The 20,934-nt window shown below is 51.0% G+C and overlaps 1 protein-coding gene across 1 annotated transcript in view; it reads left to right on the top strand.

The window, feature by feature from the left end:
• LOC125945147 (uncharacterized) overlaps window positions 1-20,934 on the top strand; it is a 414,471-nt gene that overhangs the window by 191,567 nt on the left and 201,970 nt on the right. Inside the window, exons 12-13 of the mRNA XM_049666722.1 lie at window positions 502-669; window positions 19,130-19,306. Coding sequence (XP_049522679.1) covers window positions 502-669; window positions 19,130-19,306 — 345 coding nt within the window. The remainder of the gene's footprint in view (window positions 1-501; window positions 670-19,129; window positions 19,307-20,934) is intronic.

Here is a 20,934-nt window from a genome sequence, read left to right as displayed (position 1 = left end):
TGTCTATGTTTAGAGGAAATGGCAAACTTGGTTTCACACTTGAAAAGTATGATCATTCTTTTTTCTTTTACAGCAGTCGGGATATAGTGATGATTGGTTAAAACAATCTTGTTCTTCTTGATATCGTTGTAAGTCGACTCCACTGTACATGGAATTCTTTGGAAGGGTAAATCGGAGGCGGAAAAAGCTGCATGATAGCCGGTTCTGCACTATCAGCGGTTACGATACCGAGTGGCCCAAGCTTTGTGTGGTGAAACCAAGCCTTTGTCTGCAAATATTTCAAGTGCACCCACAGTCCCAACAATGCACTGGCACGTGCAAGGAACGTCTTTTCACTTTTAGATAGGGTGAATTGTCGATGATTGCGTGCCACACTGGTCTCTCCCGTTTCTCTGGTATTTGTTTTGTGATGGATGATGTGCAGCGATGATGTGGTCACAAGCACCGCCTTCTCGTTTGCATGGGGGGCAGTGTATTGAAATAGCTGTGATACCCATGCAGGCACGGCTGAATGACGAGCGGCCACTCAGTGAGCAGGAAGTGCGGGCAGCCCTGCGTCGTGCCGCAGAGTCCCTCGACCAGCTGGTGTGTCGGGGCTGCGGAGGAGCCTTCGAGACCTACATGTCTTTCTATCTGCACCGCAGCCGCTGCCAGACGGAAGAACAGCAGGTGAGGCTGCACCAACCCTTCCGCCAGACACAAGGTGCCCGGGCAGTGATTCGAATTTGCGTTAGCCACATGACTGCAGTAATGAATTGCGACGCTAGTTTTCCCCTTTTTGTGCTCGCTTATTGCGAATTTCACTTCACTCGGCACTGAAAGAGTCGCTAACTAGTGTTCAGGTGTTTCTGGCACTGTCCTAAGCTCGCTATCAGCACTAAGAGAGCTGCCGGCAGTACGCTTTGAGGGGTTTGATGCCGAGACGAGCCGAGACTTGCTTTATCTCAGTGTGATCGCCAGAGAATTGAGTGATATTCCGTGCCGTTGAGCTTGTTTGAGATTTAAGTTTTTCTTTAAAGACTGCACGACCATTTCATTCGACGGTCAGTATGAGGCCGCCTCAAGTTCCACAGAGCCTTTTCGACTGGCCTCACATTTAAAGGGGGCCTGCCACTGGTCCTGCCATCCGCAAATCGTCGATGTCAAGACACCTAGGACTTTTCCAGCATGTTTCCAGCACGGCTACTATTCGTGAGCAGAAGCTCAGCAAGGAGCAGGGCCTCAAACTAATCGACGATGAAAGGAAACACGTAGAGGTGGCTAGATTAGCAGAGCATGCGGCATCCAAAAAAGCATATGAAGAGAGGAAGCAGCTCCAGGAGAGAGAGATCCAAGTGCTGCGAGACCAGTTACAGGCATTAAAAAGGAAAGCGAGTGAGACTGAGTTAAAGATAGAGAGTAGGCCCACTAGCGTAGTAGAACAGCCTGACGTCAGAAAGATGCCAGAGGAAGTTGGCAGAATAGAGCAGCCTGAAAGCAGAGGGACGTCAGAAGACGCAGAAAGAGTAGATAGCGCCCGTGATGGCGTAGAGGAAAGGCTCTTGACTAGAGAACCCTTGATTAAGAAATACAGTGATATGAGGATGGGCGACATTCCGATAGAGATTTGCGTAAGCGAGGAGCAGAGGGCGGTAACGAAAGAAGTAGCTTCAACCCAGAACGACAGGAGGTTGGTAATGAAAAATGATTCCAAGGATAGCCAAGCATCAGAATCGATAAGTCAGCCAACCTCAGAGGGAAATGAGAAGGACGATAGACACCCTAGCCGCCTAAATAAACGCAATGCGTAAGGGTAGAAGGATTCCTAGGAGGTTGAGGACACGGCGGCGTAAGAAACCGCGTGTGCATGAGACGATGAGTGGGTCGAGGAGAAAGAAAAAGATGAAGCTAAAGATAAGGCAGAGAGCTTCCAAGCTGCACGAGAAATGTGCTAGAGGAGGAAAGAGAAGGAAGCAGGCTGGACGTAGAGAAGCGTGGGAGCTTCGTAAAAGGAGGAAAAAATAGTGTAGGTATAACTGGTAGGATACAAAGGAATACGATTTAGGAACGACCTCGATCAGTGGTTAGTTTTCACAAATGTATATTTTGGAACAAGTTTATTCATGTAGAGTGTTTAGGGACAATGAACTATTGAATGCAGTGTATTGTGCGGTGAAAGGTGAAATGTGCGCGAAAATGTTGTGGTGACAAGCGAGCCGCGAGCACAAGGGAAGTGCGCAAGTCTCAAAACAAGAGTCCAGTAGGAAAATTAAGGACAAGAGAAAGCAGTTTTTTGAAAAAAAACTCTTGAAGAGGGGGCCATTGTCATGAGTAAGAGGCCGGAGGCGAAATAAAAGAAGACAAGGAACGATGTGATCGAAGCGTTCCGAACGGCGCGAGCGCGCGAGGCGCGTGATCCGAGCTGTCATCGAGGGAGAAGCAAGGCTGAGCGAGCATTATCGACGTGGCTCCGGGCCAGGAAGGTCGCATCGCCAGCTCCGCTCTGGCGACGGGAGACTTGGGGGTCTGGCCGAGTTCGTGACGTTGGCCGTCCAAGGTGTGGCCGTCGACCTCGGCAAGTTCGAGTGAGGCTCCTGGACCGGCTGCAGTCTCTCACGGCAGGACCGGGCACCCCAGAAAGGACCCCTCTTCCACGGCAGACCGGCACGTTCGATGATCCCCGGAACGCCACGTCAGCACTGGAGGAGAGAGATAGACGGAAGCAACGGGCGAGGACGTCGCTAGGCCTAACCCGCCACTTCTCCCGGCCACGTCAGCAACAGCGACCGGGTCAAACAGGCTCCGAAGATGAGCGGGTGAACGAACAGACTTCAATGCAGCAAGGTTCATGCGACGGTCGGCGAAAAGACAACCACATGGAGAAAGATCCCACGAGATTCCCGCCGGGAAGAAACGAGCAACGAGAACAACAGTGACGAACTCAGTAAGAGCGTTCCATTCCAGTAGCGCCACAACAGTAGGCCAGAGTTGCCAGACTTTGATGTAGAGAATCGCTCAGAACTATCGTGGATAGGAATTTAGGGCATGTTTATCGCTTTATTAAGTTGTGTATTTGTTGGTAGTTTTTCATTCAGTGTGTGTTAGTTTGAGTGAGCTTTATGTCGAGTTTTGAGTTTGCATGTAATTAAAACCTGCTTGCTGTGTTGCCATGCGTCTTCCCTCTCCATCTCTCATAACACCTGCACGCCCCCGAGATCGTTGACAAAACACATCACACCTTGGTCATCAAAATTGCTCGTCTCTAGAAGCGGCTGTCATACCGAATGCGCTGCATTGCCATAACGTTGCAAATGAATGGAGTCAAATCACAAAAGACTGTAGGGTATTGCGGCACCATAACCAGTAACAAGCACAGCGAAAACAGCGTCAATTCCAGCCAAAAACAACTTTTGACTTTCCATGGTAGACTTTTCTATGGATTGGATCAGGACTAAGATTAAAGGATGCCAATGTAATGATGCTAAAAATTGTTGGATTTAGTACATTTGTTTTGAGATGATCAATTTTGCCATTATGCGAATGCAATATGAGGGTTGAGTTCAAGCAATGAATCTCGTGAAAAAAACCTCACTCGAATAAATACGGTAATTTTTAAAATCATTTAATCTACCTTTCTTTGAGCAATGCCGGGGTGGGACTGCTGCGCCAATTGTGCCATTTTGATACAAATGCAAATTCCTGCGCCAAACTGCACCAAACACAGAAAATTGACCGAAATTGTGCCAAGCTGCGCCAGAACGGCTTCAGCATGTGGGCTCTGGCAGTGGCTTCGAACAGCGAGCGGATTCGTTCACCGAAAAAGAGTGCGGCCGTTCACATTCCGCAGAAAGCGTGACAGCACCTCCCTCACAGTTTCTCATGATTTTCGCGGTTATAACACTGTGCTTTTTGGCACTTCCGGCAGATGGCTGGTGCGCACGCGGCCACTTGCGGCTGTTGTCACTGCTGTCGGAACGGCCAGCGCGGCTGTATTTAGAGTTCCAGAATATGGTTGAGTGGGCCAAGCGGCGCGGCGCTCCCTATCTGAGGCTTAAAACCAGAAAAGTAGGCTGAGGGCACTGCGAGCTAACTAGATATTAGGGAGACCCGTGCTGCAGTGAGTTCAGCGGGCGGGCGTCCTCAGGGCCAGTATACCGTAAAAATATTCCAATCGGCTTTTAGGCCCATATCTATGGATTGCGATACAAAATTAGTATACAGCTAAACTAACTAATGATAGTTGCTACATCGACCGTATACACTTGTAGACGTTCACTTACCAACTAAATTATCTAGCATGGCGTCACGTGCGTGCAAACATGAACGCATCTTACTCAATGACCGCAGAAACTCGCTTTCTAAACGCTGGAGTGAGGAAGCGCGGCAGCAGCAGCGAGCGAAGTGACCTTCGTGCGGTCGAAGTGACACCATGCTCTAGGTTCCGTATTCGCTTACTAAATAAATTAACTAGCACAGTGTCACGCGCGCACGAGCAAACATGGAAATGAACATCGCGGAAATGAACTGTCAAAACGCTCGAGTGACGTAGTGCGGCGAGCGAATTGACCTTCGTGCTATCATGCCTCTCGCTTCAACGCCACCTATAAGCGGCGAAAACACGGCCCGCGGTGGACTTTCCTCGTCGCAGATTACGTCCTGTTTCTGTCCACTGAAACAGTTCCGCATTGCTTTGCTGGCGAAAATCCTCTCCTTCTGTTTGCGCCAGTCCCGAACGCCAGTTTCGGATTCTCCGAATGCCCGTGTTGCGGCCCGATTTCCGTCCGTCTCCGCACACATGATCACTTTCCTTTTAAATGCGGCGTCATGATGAACTCAGTAATTCATGCTTATAGAGCAGATGCAGAGAACGTGAAGACAAATGGTAGACTATTGCCTAAGCACGTGTACTGCAGCACATGGACGAAGCTACGGTAGCTAGGCTCAACGCGTGTGCGAGGCGGCCATTTTTAAATGCCGACGGCTATATGATAACGCAGATTTAGGGTCGTACTCGATTCTAACACGCACGCAATTTTTGGACCTGTTTTATTGGAAAAAAAGTGAGTGTTAGATTTGAGTAAATACGGTATTTGTGGCTTGAGGGGAGCGTTTGCCATTTAGGTTGACTGCCGAACTTCCAGGCAGCCGCACTGTAATCGGTATTACGTGTCCCGCAACTGCACTATAAGCAATTGTCACCTTTACTTGGGAGTGTGGAGAGTTGCGTGCATGCGCTACTTTCGATGGAGGAGAGACACGACTGGCGGCACAGCAAATGAGGATTTAATATGTACAGGGACGGTGAACACACGTGACACACAACACTAAAACCACAACTAAACAACTAAAGGCACGCATAACTAGACATAACTCAGCGAAAAAGCATACTTAATAGATAAACCAAATCTCTAACTTAATACAACACTACTACCAAACAACCATCTCATTTCTTGAGCCTCGCTCCGCCTTAAAGTCTCTCGGTCAGTCTTAGCTTTTGCTCGCCAAAGTCTGGCCACCTTGGCCCCGACCTAACTGCGTCGTAAATCGGAAGCGGGATCGTCTCTTACAGATCGTCGTCTGGAAGTTCTTGTCGCGTCCGTGTCGGGCTCGTCCGAAGCGTTGAGGATGCCGTAGGTGCCGACGCCTCGCGTTGTCTCTTTTGTCGGCGGTGAGCTCGTCAGCTCGTCAGCGATGGCGCTCGGCGTTGCTTAGGCCCACCTGCCTAGGCCTAGCGTCGGGATGCGTCGCAATATCTTCGTGAGTGCCGACGTGGCGTCCCGTGGAGAATCGAACGTGCCGGTCTGTCGCAGAAGGGGGATCTTCTCTGGGGTGCCTGGTCCTGCCGTGAGAAGCTGCAGCCCATCCAGGAGCCTCGCCCGAACTTGCCGAGGTCGACGGCCACACCTTGGACGGCCAGCGTCGCGGACTCAACCAGACCCCCAAGTCTCCCCTCGCCAGAGCGGAGCTGGCGATGCGACCTTCCTGACCCGGTGCCACGTTGAAACTCCATGGACAGCGCCGTTCATCTCTCGACTATGCCTCGGTTCGTGCGCCTCGCGCGCTCGCGCCGTTCCGAACACCAGGCATCGCGTGCTCCTCTTCTTTTTCGCGCCACCGGCGGCCTCTTACATGTGACAGCAATACGCGTATACATAGAGTGCTATTGGAAAATTAGTGAGAGTCTGAAAATACCGTATTATATCCGTACTTGCACTATAAGCGGTTACATTTATAAGTGGTCCATACTGTATGAGCCGTCCGCGCACCTAGACACTGCCCCTAACGCAGATTGCTTTCAAGGTAGGCCCCACGCGACCACGCGCGACCGCGCAATCTGCAGTTGCTGCAAGAGTACAACACTGCCCACCCTCCCATCTTGGTGCTGCCTCTCGTTTCAACGAAAACTAAGCAGTGAAAACACAGCGCGCATCAAGCTATGAGCACTCGCACTCTGTCCCCATTGCAGGTCGCTTTCAAGATAGGGCCTGCCCTGCCGCCCCATACACAGCAGCCGCCGGAGAACGCCCCCCCCCCTCCCTCCCTTTCCTCCCCCCTCGGTGCGTGCGAGGGTGGGTCGACGATGGCGGCTGAATTTCGCGCGCAAGGGAGAAGGAAAGCGAGGAGAAAGCGCGCCCTTTTCGGTTGCGCACGATGGCTTTCAAGATAGGGCCTGCCCTGTCGCGCCATACACAGCAGCCGCCGGAGAACGGAGAACCTTGTGCGCAACCGAAAAGGGCGCGCTTTCTCCTCGCTTTCCTTCTCCCTTGCGCGCGAAATTGAGCCGCCATCGTCGACCCACCCTCGCATGCTTTCACTTGCACATAGAGCATACGGCGCGCTGCGGCAATGTTATCGCCCCTGGACTCTATACAGGACATCACAGCGACGACGACGGCTTTCAAGATAGGGCCTGCCTTGCGATGGCTTTCAAGATAGGGCCTGCTCTGCCGCGCCATACACAGCAGCCGCCGGAGAACGCCCCCCCCCTCCCTCCCTTTCCTCCCCCGTCGGTGCCTTGTGCGCAACCGAAAAGGGCGCGCTTTCTCCTCGCTTTCCTTCTCCCTTGCGCGCGAAATTGAGCCGCCATCGTCGACCCACCCTCGCATGCTTTCACTCGCACATAGAGCATACGGCGCGCTGCGGCAATGTTATCACCCCTGGACTCTATACAGGACATCACAGCGACGACGACGGCTTTCAAGATAGGGCCTGCCCTGCGATGGCTTTCAAGATAGGGCCTGCCCTGCCGCGCCATACACAGCAGCCGCCGGAGAACGGAGAACCTTGTGCGCAACCGAAAAGGGCGCGCTTTCTCCTCGCTTTCCTTCTCCCTTGCGCGCGAAATTGAGCCGCCATCGTCGACCCACCCTCGCATGCCTTCACTCGCACATAGAGCATATGGCGCGCTGCGGCAATGTTATTGCCCCTGGACTCTATACAGGACATCACAGCGACGACGACGGCTTTCAAGATAGGGCCTGCCCTGCGATGGCTTTCAAGATAGGGCCTGCCCTGCCGCGCCATACACAGCAGCCGCCGGAGAACGGAGAACCTTGTGCGCAACCGAAAAGGGCGCGCTTTCTCCTCGCTTTCCTTCTCCCTTGCGCGCGACATTGAGCCGCCATCGTCGACCCACCCTCTCACGCTTTCACTCGCACATAGAGCATACGGCGCGCTGCGGCAATGTTATCGCCCCTGGACTCTATACAGGACATCACAGCGACGACGACGGCTTTCAAGATAGGGCCTGCCTTGCGATGGCTTTCAAGATAGGGCCTGCCCTGCCGCGCCATACACAGCAGCCGCCGGAGAACGCCCCCCCTCCCTCCCTTTCCTCCCCCGTCGGTGCCTTGTGCGCAACAGAAAAGGGCGCGCTTTCTCCTCGCTTTCCTTCTCCCTTGCGCGCGAAATTCAGCCGCCATCGTCGACCCACCCTCGCACGCTTTCACTCGCACATAGAGCATACGGCGCGCTACGGCAATGTTATCGCCCCTGGACTCTATACAGGACATCACAGCGACGACGACGGCTTTCAAGATGAGCCTGCCCTGCGATGGCTTTCAAGATAGGGCCTGCCCTGCCGCGCCATACACAGCAGCCGCTGGAGAACGCCCCCCTCCCTCCCTTTCCTCCCCCCTCGGTGCCTTGTGCGCAACCGAAAAGGACGCGCTTTCTCCCCGCTTTCCTTCTGCCTTGCGCGCGAAATTGAGCCGCCATCGTCGACCCACCCTCGCACGCTTTCACTCGCACATAGAGCATACGGCGCGCTGCGGCAATGTTATCGCCCCTGGACTCTATACAGGACATCACAGCGACGACAACGGCAGAAATGCGCCTGGAGTGTCCATATAACTGCTATCGCAATCAAGACAGATTGGAATAGTTTTACGTAATACCAGCCCAGGGTTCATTGCGGCTCTCTGGGTCTGCGGTGACATATGGTGGCCCAGAAATTATGTTAGCGCGTCGATTGGGCAGTATAATTTGAGAACATTTCCCGCTATCATCATGAGCGTCGGTGCGGGAATATATAGTTTGTTTGTAGTTCTACCAATGTTTTCCGCTTTACAGGAAAACATGCGCCGTGCCACCACTCGAAACACTTCCATATTTTAGTACTGAGCTCCGTCCTTCGTCGCGGCTTGCAGTCGTTTCCCTTCTCCGGCGCCCGCTAGTCGTGCCCGCCTCGTTCTTGGCTTGGTCCAATGGACGCGGGCCTCCGCGGCCACGTGACGGTCCACGTATGTGACCAGTTTGATGGGAGGGGGTGGGATCGCGCTGCCGGGAAGCCGCCTGGCCTTCCCGAGCGGGAGAACCGTGCAAGGAGCGTCTGCTCTACTCGCATCTCCTGGCACGCCTCTCGACGTGCGGAATTATCGGTTCCCATAATTCCCACACGCTATAGCGTCCACTGTAGCTGGTGCGACCTCCATCGGCCGCGCCGGCTAGTTTCCTGGCGGTGGCGGTGGTAAAAGTCACGGTGAAGGCGAGCGGTGAAGGTGAGCAGCGCATTCGGGCGGATGGAGGTGTCAAACTACGGTCAGAAGCGGGAGAACTATTGTACCGATTCTCTCATGTCGTGAGGTGCTCCTGGAATAGGCGACCAGGGATCGTTGTTGCGACCATTGCCGGCACCATGAAACGTTGATGGCAGATCGTATTGTGATGTTTCGCTGTGCCCACGACAGAACCAAGCAATGTGTCCGGTAGCACCACAACAATAACACACAGGAAGTTGGCGATATGCGTTGTACTCCTGAAAAGCATTGTCGCCCGCATTTCGATGGGGGCGAAATGCGAAAAAAACCCGTGTACTTAGATTTAGGTGCACGTTAAAGAACCCCAGGTGGTCCAAATTTCCGGAGTCCCCCACTACGGCGTGCCTCATAATCAGATCGTGGTTTTAGCACGTAAAACTTCATAATTAAATTTTTAAAAGCATTGTCGCGACGCTGTGGGACAAATGCATCTTCATGCGACTCCTGGTGGGTAGCGGCCGGCTGACAAGGATAGCTGAAGCGGTGTTCCTACCTCGACTCTGCGTAGTGATTTCGCTGCGGCCTCGGTGGTGAGCGAGAACTGTAGTTGTAGTCCTTGACGCCAGTAGCAGCAATAGAAACATGATGAGATGGAACCGGGGTTGATGCAGCATCATAATGGGTCGAGTGCACGTTGTGGGGGTCTTCCCCCGTGTAATCGCAGCTACGTAGGGTTCGGGCGAATAAGGCAACCAGCGAGTCAACTCAACAACGTTTATTGCTGTCAGCAATAAAACACACTTGTAGAGGGAAGTCCGCTCTGTATAACAACTAATAAAATAGGCTTGCCTCGTCGCGTGTGGTAGTCACGCGAACGAGGTCACTCACGGCTTTCAGCAGGTAAAAATCCGTCCAGGCAGTAGGTCAAGCGAGGTTAGAGCCCGGGGGTATCTCGGTCGCGCTCTTTTATGCTTTTTTGCCTTTCCGCGAGGGGAGTGTCCTCCTCGCCCGCCGGATACTTTCCCTCTTCCCGCGCGGCACGCGTGTCGCGAGAGGCGAGCGAGAACCGGGAGAGGGCAAAGTGCATTTCTCCCGTGTTCGCCCGGCTCCCGCAGCGCGCGGTGTGCGCGCACGAGATGTCCACCCGGCTGCTGTCGCGGGCGCTCCGTGCGCCGGCGACGGGCGAGCGCCCGCGGGAGAAGGTGGCAGCGTGGGCGATGTGCCCCAGTCCGCCGCATTGGTAGCAACGGCCACCGAAGCCTCGGTGGCGTGGGCGCCCGTCGCTCCAATCCGGCGGGCCGTAGCTTCCACGCTCGGCGGTCGGCATGTGCCGCTCCTCTGTTCTCGCATTAGTCGCAAGTTCCTGCCGCGGCGCACTGCGTGCCGCGTTATGCTGTGCTGTTTTCAGCGCGTAGGCGTACGGGTCCAAGGCGCGGTCTGATAATTCCCAACCACGCTGGACCTGCTCGTCGGCGAACGATGCCGACGCGTCGACCCTCGGGGAATGTGAAGCGATGCCGCCGCCGTTCCACGCGCAGCGAGGCTCGAGTGACAGCGCGGCGGGTGGCGGCGGACGGTATGCTCGCGCCGCGAGGATGTCCCCTTGGATGCGCTTTGCTTCGGTGGCGAGCTCGTCTAAGTCTCGGTACCTACATCCCCTGAAGTAGGCCGCGAAAGTCGGGTGCGCTTGCCGTGTGACGCGCTCGACTTTATCGGCGTCGGTGGCGAGAGGGCTTGCGAGACGATAAAGTTCGTCCATCGCTCGAACATACTCCAGCAGGGACTCGTCCGGATGCTGGGTACGCAACTCCAACTCTCTCCTCAAACGCCACTCGTAGTTGGCCGGAAGAAATTCCTCGCGGAAGTTCGCGCGGAACTCTTCTACTGTGCGGGCTCTGTGTCCGGCCAGTCGGAACCAACGAGCCGCCTGTTCAGTCAGTGAAGCAGGGACCACGCGCGCGAGAAGTTCGGCGTCTGAAAGCCCTGTTGCTTGCTGATAATACTGCAGACGGTCGAGGTACTCGTTTGCACTAGTGCGATCGTGGTACCCACTATAGGTAGGCATGTCTACCTTAATTCGTGGTCGTTCGCTCTGCGACGGGGCCCGCATGGTGTTCTGCAGGGCGCCGGCTAAGCTCTGCATGACTTGCAGCGCATTCTGCAGCATTATTTCGCTTGACGGAATACTACCGCCCGAAGGTGCGGACGCATCCGCAGCTTGCGTCGAACTATTTAGAGGCATAGGTGGCTCTGAGTCCGCGGGATGACGCGGCGAGGTGTTAGGCGTGTTAGGCCTACTTTCAGGCCTAAACCCTGCCAACGTGGCGTTTCCGCGATCCTGACTGTTCCGCGTGAAACACTCAAAATCAAAGCTACCGGTTTGTTCGGAAGCTGCCGCCGCGTTAGCACTAGGCCTCTGATTATCTGCCGCGACCTCCGACAACATGAACAAATCTGGAAAGTCAGACAAGCCCGTCGCCATTGTTTACTGCAACTTCAGTAGTCCCAGCTCCAAAAAACAGAAAAGAAAACTCGCCGTGTTGCCGAATTCGAACCACGTTGGTAGCGCCAAATGTGGGGGTCTTCCCCAACCCGTAGCGCGTGTAATCGCAGCTACGTAGGGTTCGGGCGAATAAGGCAACCAGCGAGTCAACTCAACAACGTTTATTGCTGTCAGCAATAAAACACACTTGTAGAGGGAAGTCCGCTCTGTATAACAACTAATAAAATAGGCTTGCCTCGTCGCGTGTGGTAGTCACGCAAACGAGGTCACTCACGGCTTTCAGCAGGTAAAAATCCGTCCAGGCAGTAGGTCAAGCGAGGTTAGAGCCCGGGGGTCTCTCGGTCGCGCTCTTTTAGGCCTTTTTGCCTTTCCGCGAGGGGAGTGTCCTCCTCGCCCGCCGGATACTTTCGCTCTTCCCGCGCGGCACGCGCGTCGCGAGAGGCGAGCGAGAACCGGGAGAGGGCAAAGTGCATTTCTCCCGTGTTCGCCCGGCTCCCGCAGCGCGCGGTGTGCGCGCACGAGATGTCCACCCGGCTGCTGTCGCGGGCGCTCCGTGCGCCGGCGACGGGCGAGCGCCCGCGGGAGAAGGTGGCAGCGTGTGCTCCCCCACAACGTGTCGGGTGAGTTCTTCCCGTATAATCTCGCGTATCGTAGACGCGATACCAAAGGACTTGTAGTCCTCAACACTTGCAACGGTACTCACATTCGGTAACCGACCGAATTTAGGCTTGATACGCTGCATCGTCAGTGTTTCGAATGTACGACAATGCCGTGTGACGTCAGCTACTGTACCAAGGGTCTCTTTGCCGATGAAGAAGTGATAGACATGCTCAGTAATTCCTTTTAAGGGGTGGCCGACCTTGTTCTCCTGTGACATGCGAGGGTTGACATTCTTTTAGAGCTTCAATATAGCCTCAATATACGTCGTGCATGTCTTGCCTGGTACTTGGGCTCTTTGCAGCAGCGTTTGTTCAGCCTGCTCCCTCTTCGCGACTGAGTCACCAAAACACTCCATTACTTCGGACACGAACCAATCCCAAGTCGGGAGGGTGTCCTCATGGTTGTCAAACCACACAAGTCTGTGTGGTTTGACAACCACGAGAAAAACACGACGTTGGACAGCTGAGTTGCCGCATCCCAATGGTAATAGTTGCTCACCCGTTTGTAGTGAGTGAGCCACTCATCCACGTCCTCGTCAGATTTGCCTCCGTATGTGGTAGGCTCTATCAGGTGCTGACGCTGCCAGGGACCAGCCGCGGCTGAAGCAAGTACCAAAGGGGCCACTCTAACCAGGGCAGGGGCTGCAGCTGTAGGAACTGGTACAGTCCGGGTTTCGACTTCACCGCGAGACATGTCGACCACCAGCAGCAACGGCGGCAGTCCAGCAAGGCGGCGGCTTCGGCGTAGATCAGGTTATTGCAGAAGTGTGTTGCGTGGTTGAGTACCCAACACCTTTCACCACAAAACTGTTACGGATGAGGCATGTTTATTTACAGATGATGAACGAGAGTCGAGGAAAAAGTCTAGCACCAGTTTCGCTCTGCGCTCTGCACCAAAAGATTCTTCGTCCTCCTCTTCCTCCTTTCGCCTCAACCAAGCCTTGTTACAATATGTTGCCCAACAACTTCTTCACAAATGTCCTCGTAGGTACTACGGCATGCAACATTTTGGTCGCAGAATGACGGCATGCCGCCATTCTGTGAAGGTTTCGGACATCATGGTCTTGGCCTTACAACCGCATCAGCCACACAAGAGCCGTAAAGTCACAATATCTATGTTGATGCCGCAGTAGTTTCTGAAATGTACGCTTCCGGCCAACTAGAAAGCTTCGTTCTCATGTGCAGAATATAGTCATGTCCCGCGGGTAGTAAAATGTATAACAAGCTCGAATAAAAAATTGCGGCAGCGCTTGCAGTTTCAAAATGACAGAACTGGGCGTCGTTCTGAACGAGCTACACGATGCTGCACTTCGTTCTTTAGATAGACATTTCTGCCGGAACTTTGCAGCCAGGTGCTGCAACACACCAGGAACAAATACGACACAGGAAATCTGGTTTTCAGGCCAAAGGGCTGCCGAATTGTAACTGCTGACGCCAGCTTATGGGCAGTTAATTTTTAGCCGTTTTTAAGGGCGAGTCCGTATATCCGAACTACTGATATAATGACCACTTTTCGCGGAACTATCGAGTTTGTTATAAATGAGTTCGAATGTATAACTGGAATATATGTGAATGTTTTATTACAGCACATGTTGATATGTTTCCCCAAGTCATGTTTATGAGAACAAAATCCCGGAGCCCCCTCTAGTTTGAATTATCGAGAGCCTACTGTATTTGAAATGTGTAAAAAGAAAACAATGGCGGTCTGCTCGCTGGGAATACAGGTGTCGTCCTGAGTGAAGTGTCTCGCACAAACCAGCATAGTATTAGTCACCTTTTCTCAATGCTAGGATTGTTATATCCATGTTGGTCTCTGATGCGCGTCATCTGCTTCTTTCGAGAAAAGATGAAATGATACATTGATTTCATTTCACCACATTGACACGCATGATGTTGCAGAACAACCATTTTTCAACATCCGTCTTTTTTCTTTTTCGGGCTTGTGCGAGGCGCCATCAGGACGATTTGAGAACTACGAGGCATTCAGCATGCGCCGTGATAGGAGACCTCCTCCTCTTCAAGCCTGGATCGGCTGTTTCTCAGCGCGGCCCTTAGGTGGCGAGCGTTTACTTGGAGTCACGAATATATCAAGTTTTTTCACAATCACCTTCAAGTTCGATACATCTGTGATTGGCTTGAAATATTTTGCTATTTTGTTGTTTTTTATACATTTATACATTTTTAATTCTTTTTATGTCTACTGCAAGTTCTTTGACTTTCCATCTTTTCTGTATGCTTTATTCCCACGTTTGGAGCTCGTAGCACCATTGAAGCTTTGCATTTTGATCCAGAATATCTTTTTTGCGTGTGTGCGTACATTTGTGTGCATGCATTCCGAGTGGGTTGAGATTCATTACACATAAAGTTCTGGCGACAATCACTGCCGTCCGATGCTCCTGCTTTTTCTTTCTTCTTTTTGTATTATTCCTTATATGTGGAAAAGGTTGCAGTCATGTAATAAGGGCACCATCTTTTCCAATAAAGAAAACCGGCAGATCCCACGTCCTGTGGGAATCGATGTTATGCGAAGCAGTGTGCAGGGAGCCTACCAAGTTACCGAAACGACCATGAGAGCACCAAGACGTAGGCGGTTGTTTCATGACCTACATCGCACGCATGTCATGACATTCATCTCATGAGTCCTCGGGAGTCCCTTTAGCTGTGTCTAAGAGACCTTAAGACAAAAGCCATAGTGATGCTCAGGATTATGACTTCGACCATCAACCTTTAGCCTTTTCCTTCACTTAGTACCACATCCGAACCCATGCCATTGGTTTTTGAGTGTTAATCTTTTTTCGCTCAGTCATTCTCATTTTTGCTCAGTCATACTCATGACTATGACTTCTGCCACCATCCTTTAGTGTTTCCTTCACTTAGTACCCACGTAAAAACCAATTTCAGTGGTTTTTGAGTGTTAGTCTTTTTTCGCTGAGTCATTGTCATGTTTGCTGAGTCATGCTCATGACTATAATTTCTACCATCATTCTTAAGTGTTTCCTTCACTTAGTACCCACGTCTGAACCCATTTCAGTGGTTTTTGAGTGTTAAGCTTTTTTCGCTGAGTCTTTATCATTTTCGCTGAGTCATGCTCATGACTGACTTCTGCCATAATCCTTTAGTGTTTCCATCACTTAGTACCCACGTCAAACCATTTTCAGCGGTTTTTGAGTGTTAATCTTTTTTCGCTCAGTCATTGTCACTTTTGCTCAGTCATGCTCATGACTATGACTTCAATCATCCACGCCCGAACCCATAGCCACGCCCGAACCCATTTTCGTAGTTTTTGAGTGTTCTTTTTTCGCTGGTTCATTGTCATTTTAGGCGTCTGTTTCATGACCTACATGATACGCATGTCAAGAAATTCATTTCGTGACCTATCGTTTATGTTCTTCATACACTCTTGTCATACTATGCCAATTTTGGTACTTATCACATTAAAGAAATAAACATCAGAGCACCAAGGCGTATGTGGCTGTTTCATGACCTACATGACACGCCTCTCATGACATTCATATCATTTATGTTCGCCATACCCTCTTCTCATACTATGCCAATTTTGGTACATAGTAAGTTAACGATACGATCATGAGAGCACCAAGACGTAGGCGGCTAGGTAGATACTGTCAAAGTGGCAAATGTTCGCCAAGAAATCATTTAAAAAGTAGGGATAGGCTGTGACACAGCTGCAGTGGGGTGTGTGAAATGTCACGTGCATGCTGCCGACGGTGTATGGGCACTAGAATTCAGAAGTGACAATGCGCAAGTGTTAGAAAGCTTACGGCACTTCTTATATGAGAACCGGTGGGCATTTTACGATCTAATTGTGCTCGCTCCCCGTTCATACAAGGGTTCTGAGCTGGGTTAGTTCGTAGTGGGCCTGCTTGTTTTGGAGAGGGTGTTTGGACACTAGGGTGTGACTGCCCTGCGAGGCTGCAGCACTCGTAGACCGTGCTCCCCGTCGTCAAAGGGTCTGTGTTGTGGCCTTACGCCATTTCTGGACCGTACTAGGGGAGTCGTAGCCGAGCAAGCACAAAATTTTTCCAACAAATTGCACACTCGTAGGCGTTATAACTTCCGATGCATTTAATAAACTGTGGCATGATGAGCTCTCTCAGATGGGCAAACTTGCTGCCGAACATTTACGCCTCTCCGGCTGAATTTAGCTCCAGTTGTGTCGTGTGGCGTGACAATGTTAAAAACAGTTTTTTATAAAGAACTATGTATTTGAGAATGGCACAGAGAGAAATAAAAAAGGCATGGATGAATAATCCACTATTTTTTGTTCTGTTTGCTAAGGACATGTAGGCAAACAAAACTACCGGTTGCAGAAAACAAAGGGCAGAGCATTTTCAAGGTCTGTTGTTGCATGCTAATCGAGCACCTCGATCTTCTTTGAAGCTGTGCTGCCGATTTTGAGCAGTTGAATGAAAGGCCAGGTAAGACTGTCGTGCATGTAGGAGGAGCCACAACCATCTGAAGGTTTGTTGTCCAAGTCTAGCTTGGAAATTTGGCTGCATTTTGACGGGGTGCATTGAGTGCGCGCTTCTTCGGGTAGTCGAAATTAATTCAGAGTCCCTCGCTACGGCGTGCCTCCTAATCAGATCCTGCTTTTTACACGTGATACCCCAGACTATATATTTTTTGTTTCCGATTGTGAGAGTTGTGCCAGGAGCGCCTTTTCGAGCCTGGCAGAAAAGTGCACAATACGAGGTCTGTTAGAAAATTATCCGACCTTATTTTTTTGCAAACACCTGATGGATATGAAACAAGCGCACTTGCATCAGCCGACCTTGAACCTTCGTGCGCACGCGCGAATTTTTTCTCGCCTGCCGATAGCGTCAGTCGCTGGGACGCAGCGCTTGAGTGAGGTAGTGCGCATTGTGCTCGTTGTTTTTTTTTTTATTGCAAGGAAAATGACGGAGCGACTGGAGCAGCGCTACTGCATCAAATTTGCGAGAAACTGGGCGATAGCCAAGTGGAAACCATTCGGAAGATTCGGACGGCTTTTGGTGACGATGCTACGAGCATCACACAGATTAAGGAGTGGTACAACCGGTTTAAAAACGGCCACACATGGGTGGAGAGCGAGCCACGCTCCGATCGGCCATCGACATGCCGAAATGACCGGGTCATTGCCGAAGTGAACGCTGTGGTGATGCGGGACCGTCATGTGACTATCCGAGAAATTGTGGAAGAGGTGGGCATTGGCACTTTTTCTGCGCATTCCATTATGACCGAAGATTTGGCCACGAAGAGAGTTGCGGCGAAATTCGTGCCGAAGCTGCTCACGGTGGAGCAAAAGGAACTTCGTGTTGAAGTCTCACGGGACATGCTGGATTCCACGAACAGTGACGCCGACTTCACGAACACCGAGATCGCTGGTGACGAGTCTTGGGTGTACGGGTACGACCCTGAAGCCAAATCTCAGTCATCACAGTGGAAGCGTTCCACGACACCAAGACCAAAGAAGGCCCGCCAGGTGCGCAGCAACGTCAAAGTGGTGCTGACTGCTTTCTTTGACTCCCGCAGTGTGTTACACCACGAGTACACACCACAGGGTCACACAATCACCAAAGAATACTACATGGATGTCCTCCGTCTCCTACATGACGCTGTGCGGCGCAAGAGACAGGAGTTGTGGTCAACTGGAAATTGGCGCATCCATCACGACAATGCACTTGATTCAGACTTTTTTGGCGAAAAACCAGACTCCTGTAGTTCAACAGGCTCCTTACTCTCCTGATATGGCCCCCTGCGACTTCTGGCTGTTTCCCAAAATCAAGGGGCCATTGAAAGGACCGCGATTTCAGACAACAGAAGACATGGCTGCAACAACAGCTGAGCTAAACTCCATTCCGAAAGTTCTCGGAATGCTTCCAGCAATGGCAGCACTGCTGGGAGAAGTGTGTGGAGTCCCAAGGAGACTACTTTGAGGGTGATTAGGTTTCCAACGCTCCAGTTATGCCAGTTTTTTTTTTCTCCGGCCAAAGATCGGATACTTTTCTAACAGACCTCGTATGTGCATGAATCTACTAAATAAATTTGGTGAACAAAAAATTTCCCGCGTATCTGCGTGCTTCGCTGCAAATGTCGTCGAAAGACGATAGTCTTCTGCCGGCCGTACTACATGAGTGCTGGTCTGATCCGCGGGCACCCGTGATGCTGTTCTCGTACCATTTCCGTCCTGGCATGAAGGTTTGTTTGAACAGATTTCATTTTACCGCATTATTTCATCAAGCGGCCATTTATGTTTTGCCCTGCCTCAGACAGCGCTTCCTTTATGTTGAATCGGCCGCATCTGGCTGGCATTGGTAAAATTGAGGAGGCGCTGCGTGAGACATGGACGCCATCTGGCAATACATCGGGAAACATGAGCTTGTGCAGAGGGTTTCCTTCCTCCATGGCAGAGGGCGCTCGTCGGCGCGCAGTCAGGGAACGTCGTTCGTCGGTGCGCATAGCATGACATTTTCAGCGCAGCTTAAGAAACTAGGGTCTTTAGAGTTACGTATCTATGTATTTTCTATTAAAGGAACACACCTCCTAATACTTACCTAGTGATGTTGCGCCTCAGATATGCGTAATATTTACTTTGTGATCGATAACGTTCACAAGTATGAACAGCCGTACCAGTTTAAGTAGTGTGGGTGGTAAGCAAGTGGTCCAACTTTGGCCGGGTGGCTGAATCGGGTGACAGACAGACAAACAGACAGACAGACAGACCAAATTTTCAGCGTTTAAGTTCCCCAAGAAAGACTATCGTCTTTAAAAACAGAGGGCGCCACTCAGTGTCTGTCACAGGTGCATTTGTTGATTATTACCCCAATACTGTGTGGCAGTACGTAGAAAGTGATGCGGCCTGAGGCACCTTAGCAAGATGTGGCTTGGAGCATCGACCAAGTCTTGGGAAGTAATGCACACCTTAGTGGGCGATGGGATGCACTTTTGGTATGCTGCCTTGGAAATGTCACCTTTCTCGTGGTCTGTGCCTCACGTCAACCATACACACACAGATGCTCCAGCTGACTTCCTTCACGCCCTTGGTTCAGACAGGAGGCACTGTCCAGGACAAGAGGGGGAGAAAGCGAGCGGCTGCAGCTCGACAGTCATTCACCTGTTCGGCGTGCAAGTGTGTGTTTGGCTCCAGGCAGGAGGCTGACACTCACATCCTGCGCACCCACTACAACCTGGTAAGGATTGGAAGCACGGGTTGATGGCACAGTGTTTTAAAATGAAAATATCTCTTATTGCATTTACCTGTAGCTAACGCATACTCGATGGTGTGAAAGTAAAGAATGTAAACCTGAGCTAACGCATTGCCATTTCTTTTTAAATTGTAAGCAATAAAAAGGCAGGCATGGCAGCATGCTGCAATTTTTGTGAACACGGGAAGTATTTCTCAGACCAACAAATTTTTCACCACGTCTAGTCACCACAATGCTAAACCCGCATAATTCTGTCGTCTCTACCTTCAGCAACTAATATAACTTTTTCTTTTAAATTCACTTTCATAAGCAAAGTGGCGAGTTGGCATCACCATCCAACATGATGATGATTTATTGGCATCGCCTTTGAAACAGGGCAATGATAAATAGTCATGTAACCTGCTTGAGTTAATCAGATATGCTTAGTTAATCAGCTATCAGTTAAGAAAGTTGGCACATGTTCCTGAAAAAAAAAAAAAAAAAATATATATATATATATATATATATATATTGCTGTCCGATTCCCCAGAACCACAAAACCAATTTTAGCTTCACTAAAAAAAAAAGTGCACCAGTTTCTACTCGTCCGGAACCGATTTTTGCAATTTGCACCAACATGTGATTCCCACGAGATCCCAGAAAGAAAGATATTGTAGCTATGGGTCTGAAATACTTTCGTGACATACTATGAACAGTGTGCAGTGACAAAATGATATTGCCTTGCAGTGTTGGTGATGTTATCTTAAAGCGACCCTGAACCACCTCCCCCCCACCCTTCAGTCTTGGTGAAAAAACATAGTCTGCGGATAGCATATGCTGCTGTGACCATCTCATCCAAATTGTGGAGTCGTGCGCGGCACATGGATCTCGCAAGCGGAGCGCGGAGTCACCTATCTCTCAAACGCTGTCTTTTCAGCAGAAGATTCACACTTTTCTGGATGCTTTTTTTCGTAATGTAGCAGATTTGCATACGTAGCTGCTATTGGCCAATAGCTGACATCAGTCAAGAAGACATCAGTGTGCGTCTTCCTACTGTTACGATGTATATTTATTGATGCAGTTTAATAAACAGGCTGAAGTAAGCGATAATCTACTTTCGAATTTCTATAATAATTACCGTATGTACTCGTGTAAGGGCCGCACCCCTACTTTGAAAGGAGAAATTTAAAAAAAAAAAGTTCGAAAAGTCCCGCCAGAACCGTGTAGTTAGTTCAATCGAAACTAGATGGCGCTGCCAGTTTTCCGCTTCCGCCGGTCAAGCCGTTGAGCTGGTTGAGCCAATGCCTCCTAGGTTGAGCCAATGCCTCCTTGGTTGAGCGTTGGCGTACGGTGCCATGATTGCTTTTTGTGGTGCATCATTTGCATCGTGTCGCCGGTGAACTGGTGTCACTCCGTCAGTAGTAGTGAGCCCTGTTTGAGCCAGCGCAGGTGATGGAAGATGGGCCGGCATTTGAGATCGTTCACTGCTTCATTTAAACTGCAAGTGACTGAATATGCCGAGGAGCACGGCAAGCGAGAAACTGGACGCAAGTACGACGTAGACGAGAAGCGCGTGCGTTACTGGATAAAGCAGAAAGATGCCCTCGCCGCTACCAACAGGACCCGAAAGGCGT

Source organism: Dermacentor silvarum, chromosome 4, assembly GCF_013339745.2.
Source record: "Dermacentor silvarum isolate Dsil-2018 chromosome 4, BIME_Dsil_1.4, whole genome shotgun sequence".
Classification (NCBI taxonomy): Eukaryota; Metazoa; Arthropoda; class Arachnida; order Ixodida; family Ixodidae; genus Dermacentor; species Dermacentor silvarum.
This window is presented reverse-complemented; position numbering and strand designations above follow the sequence as displayed.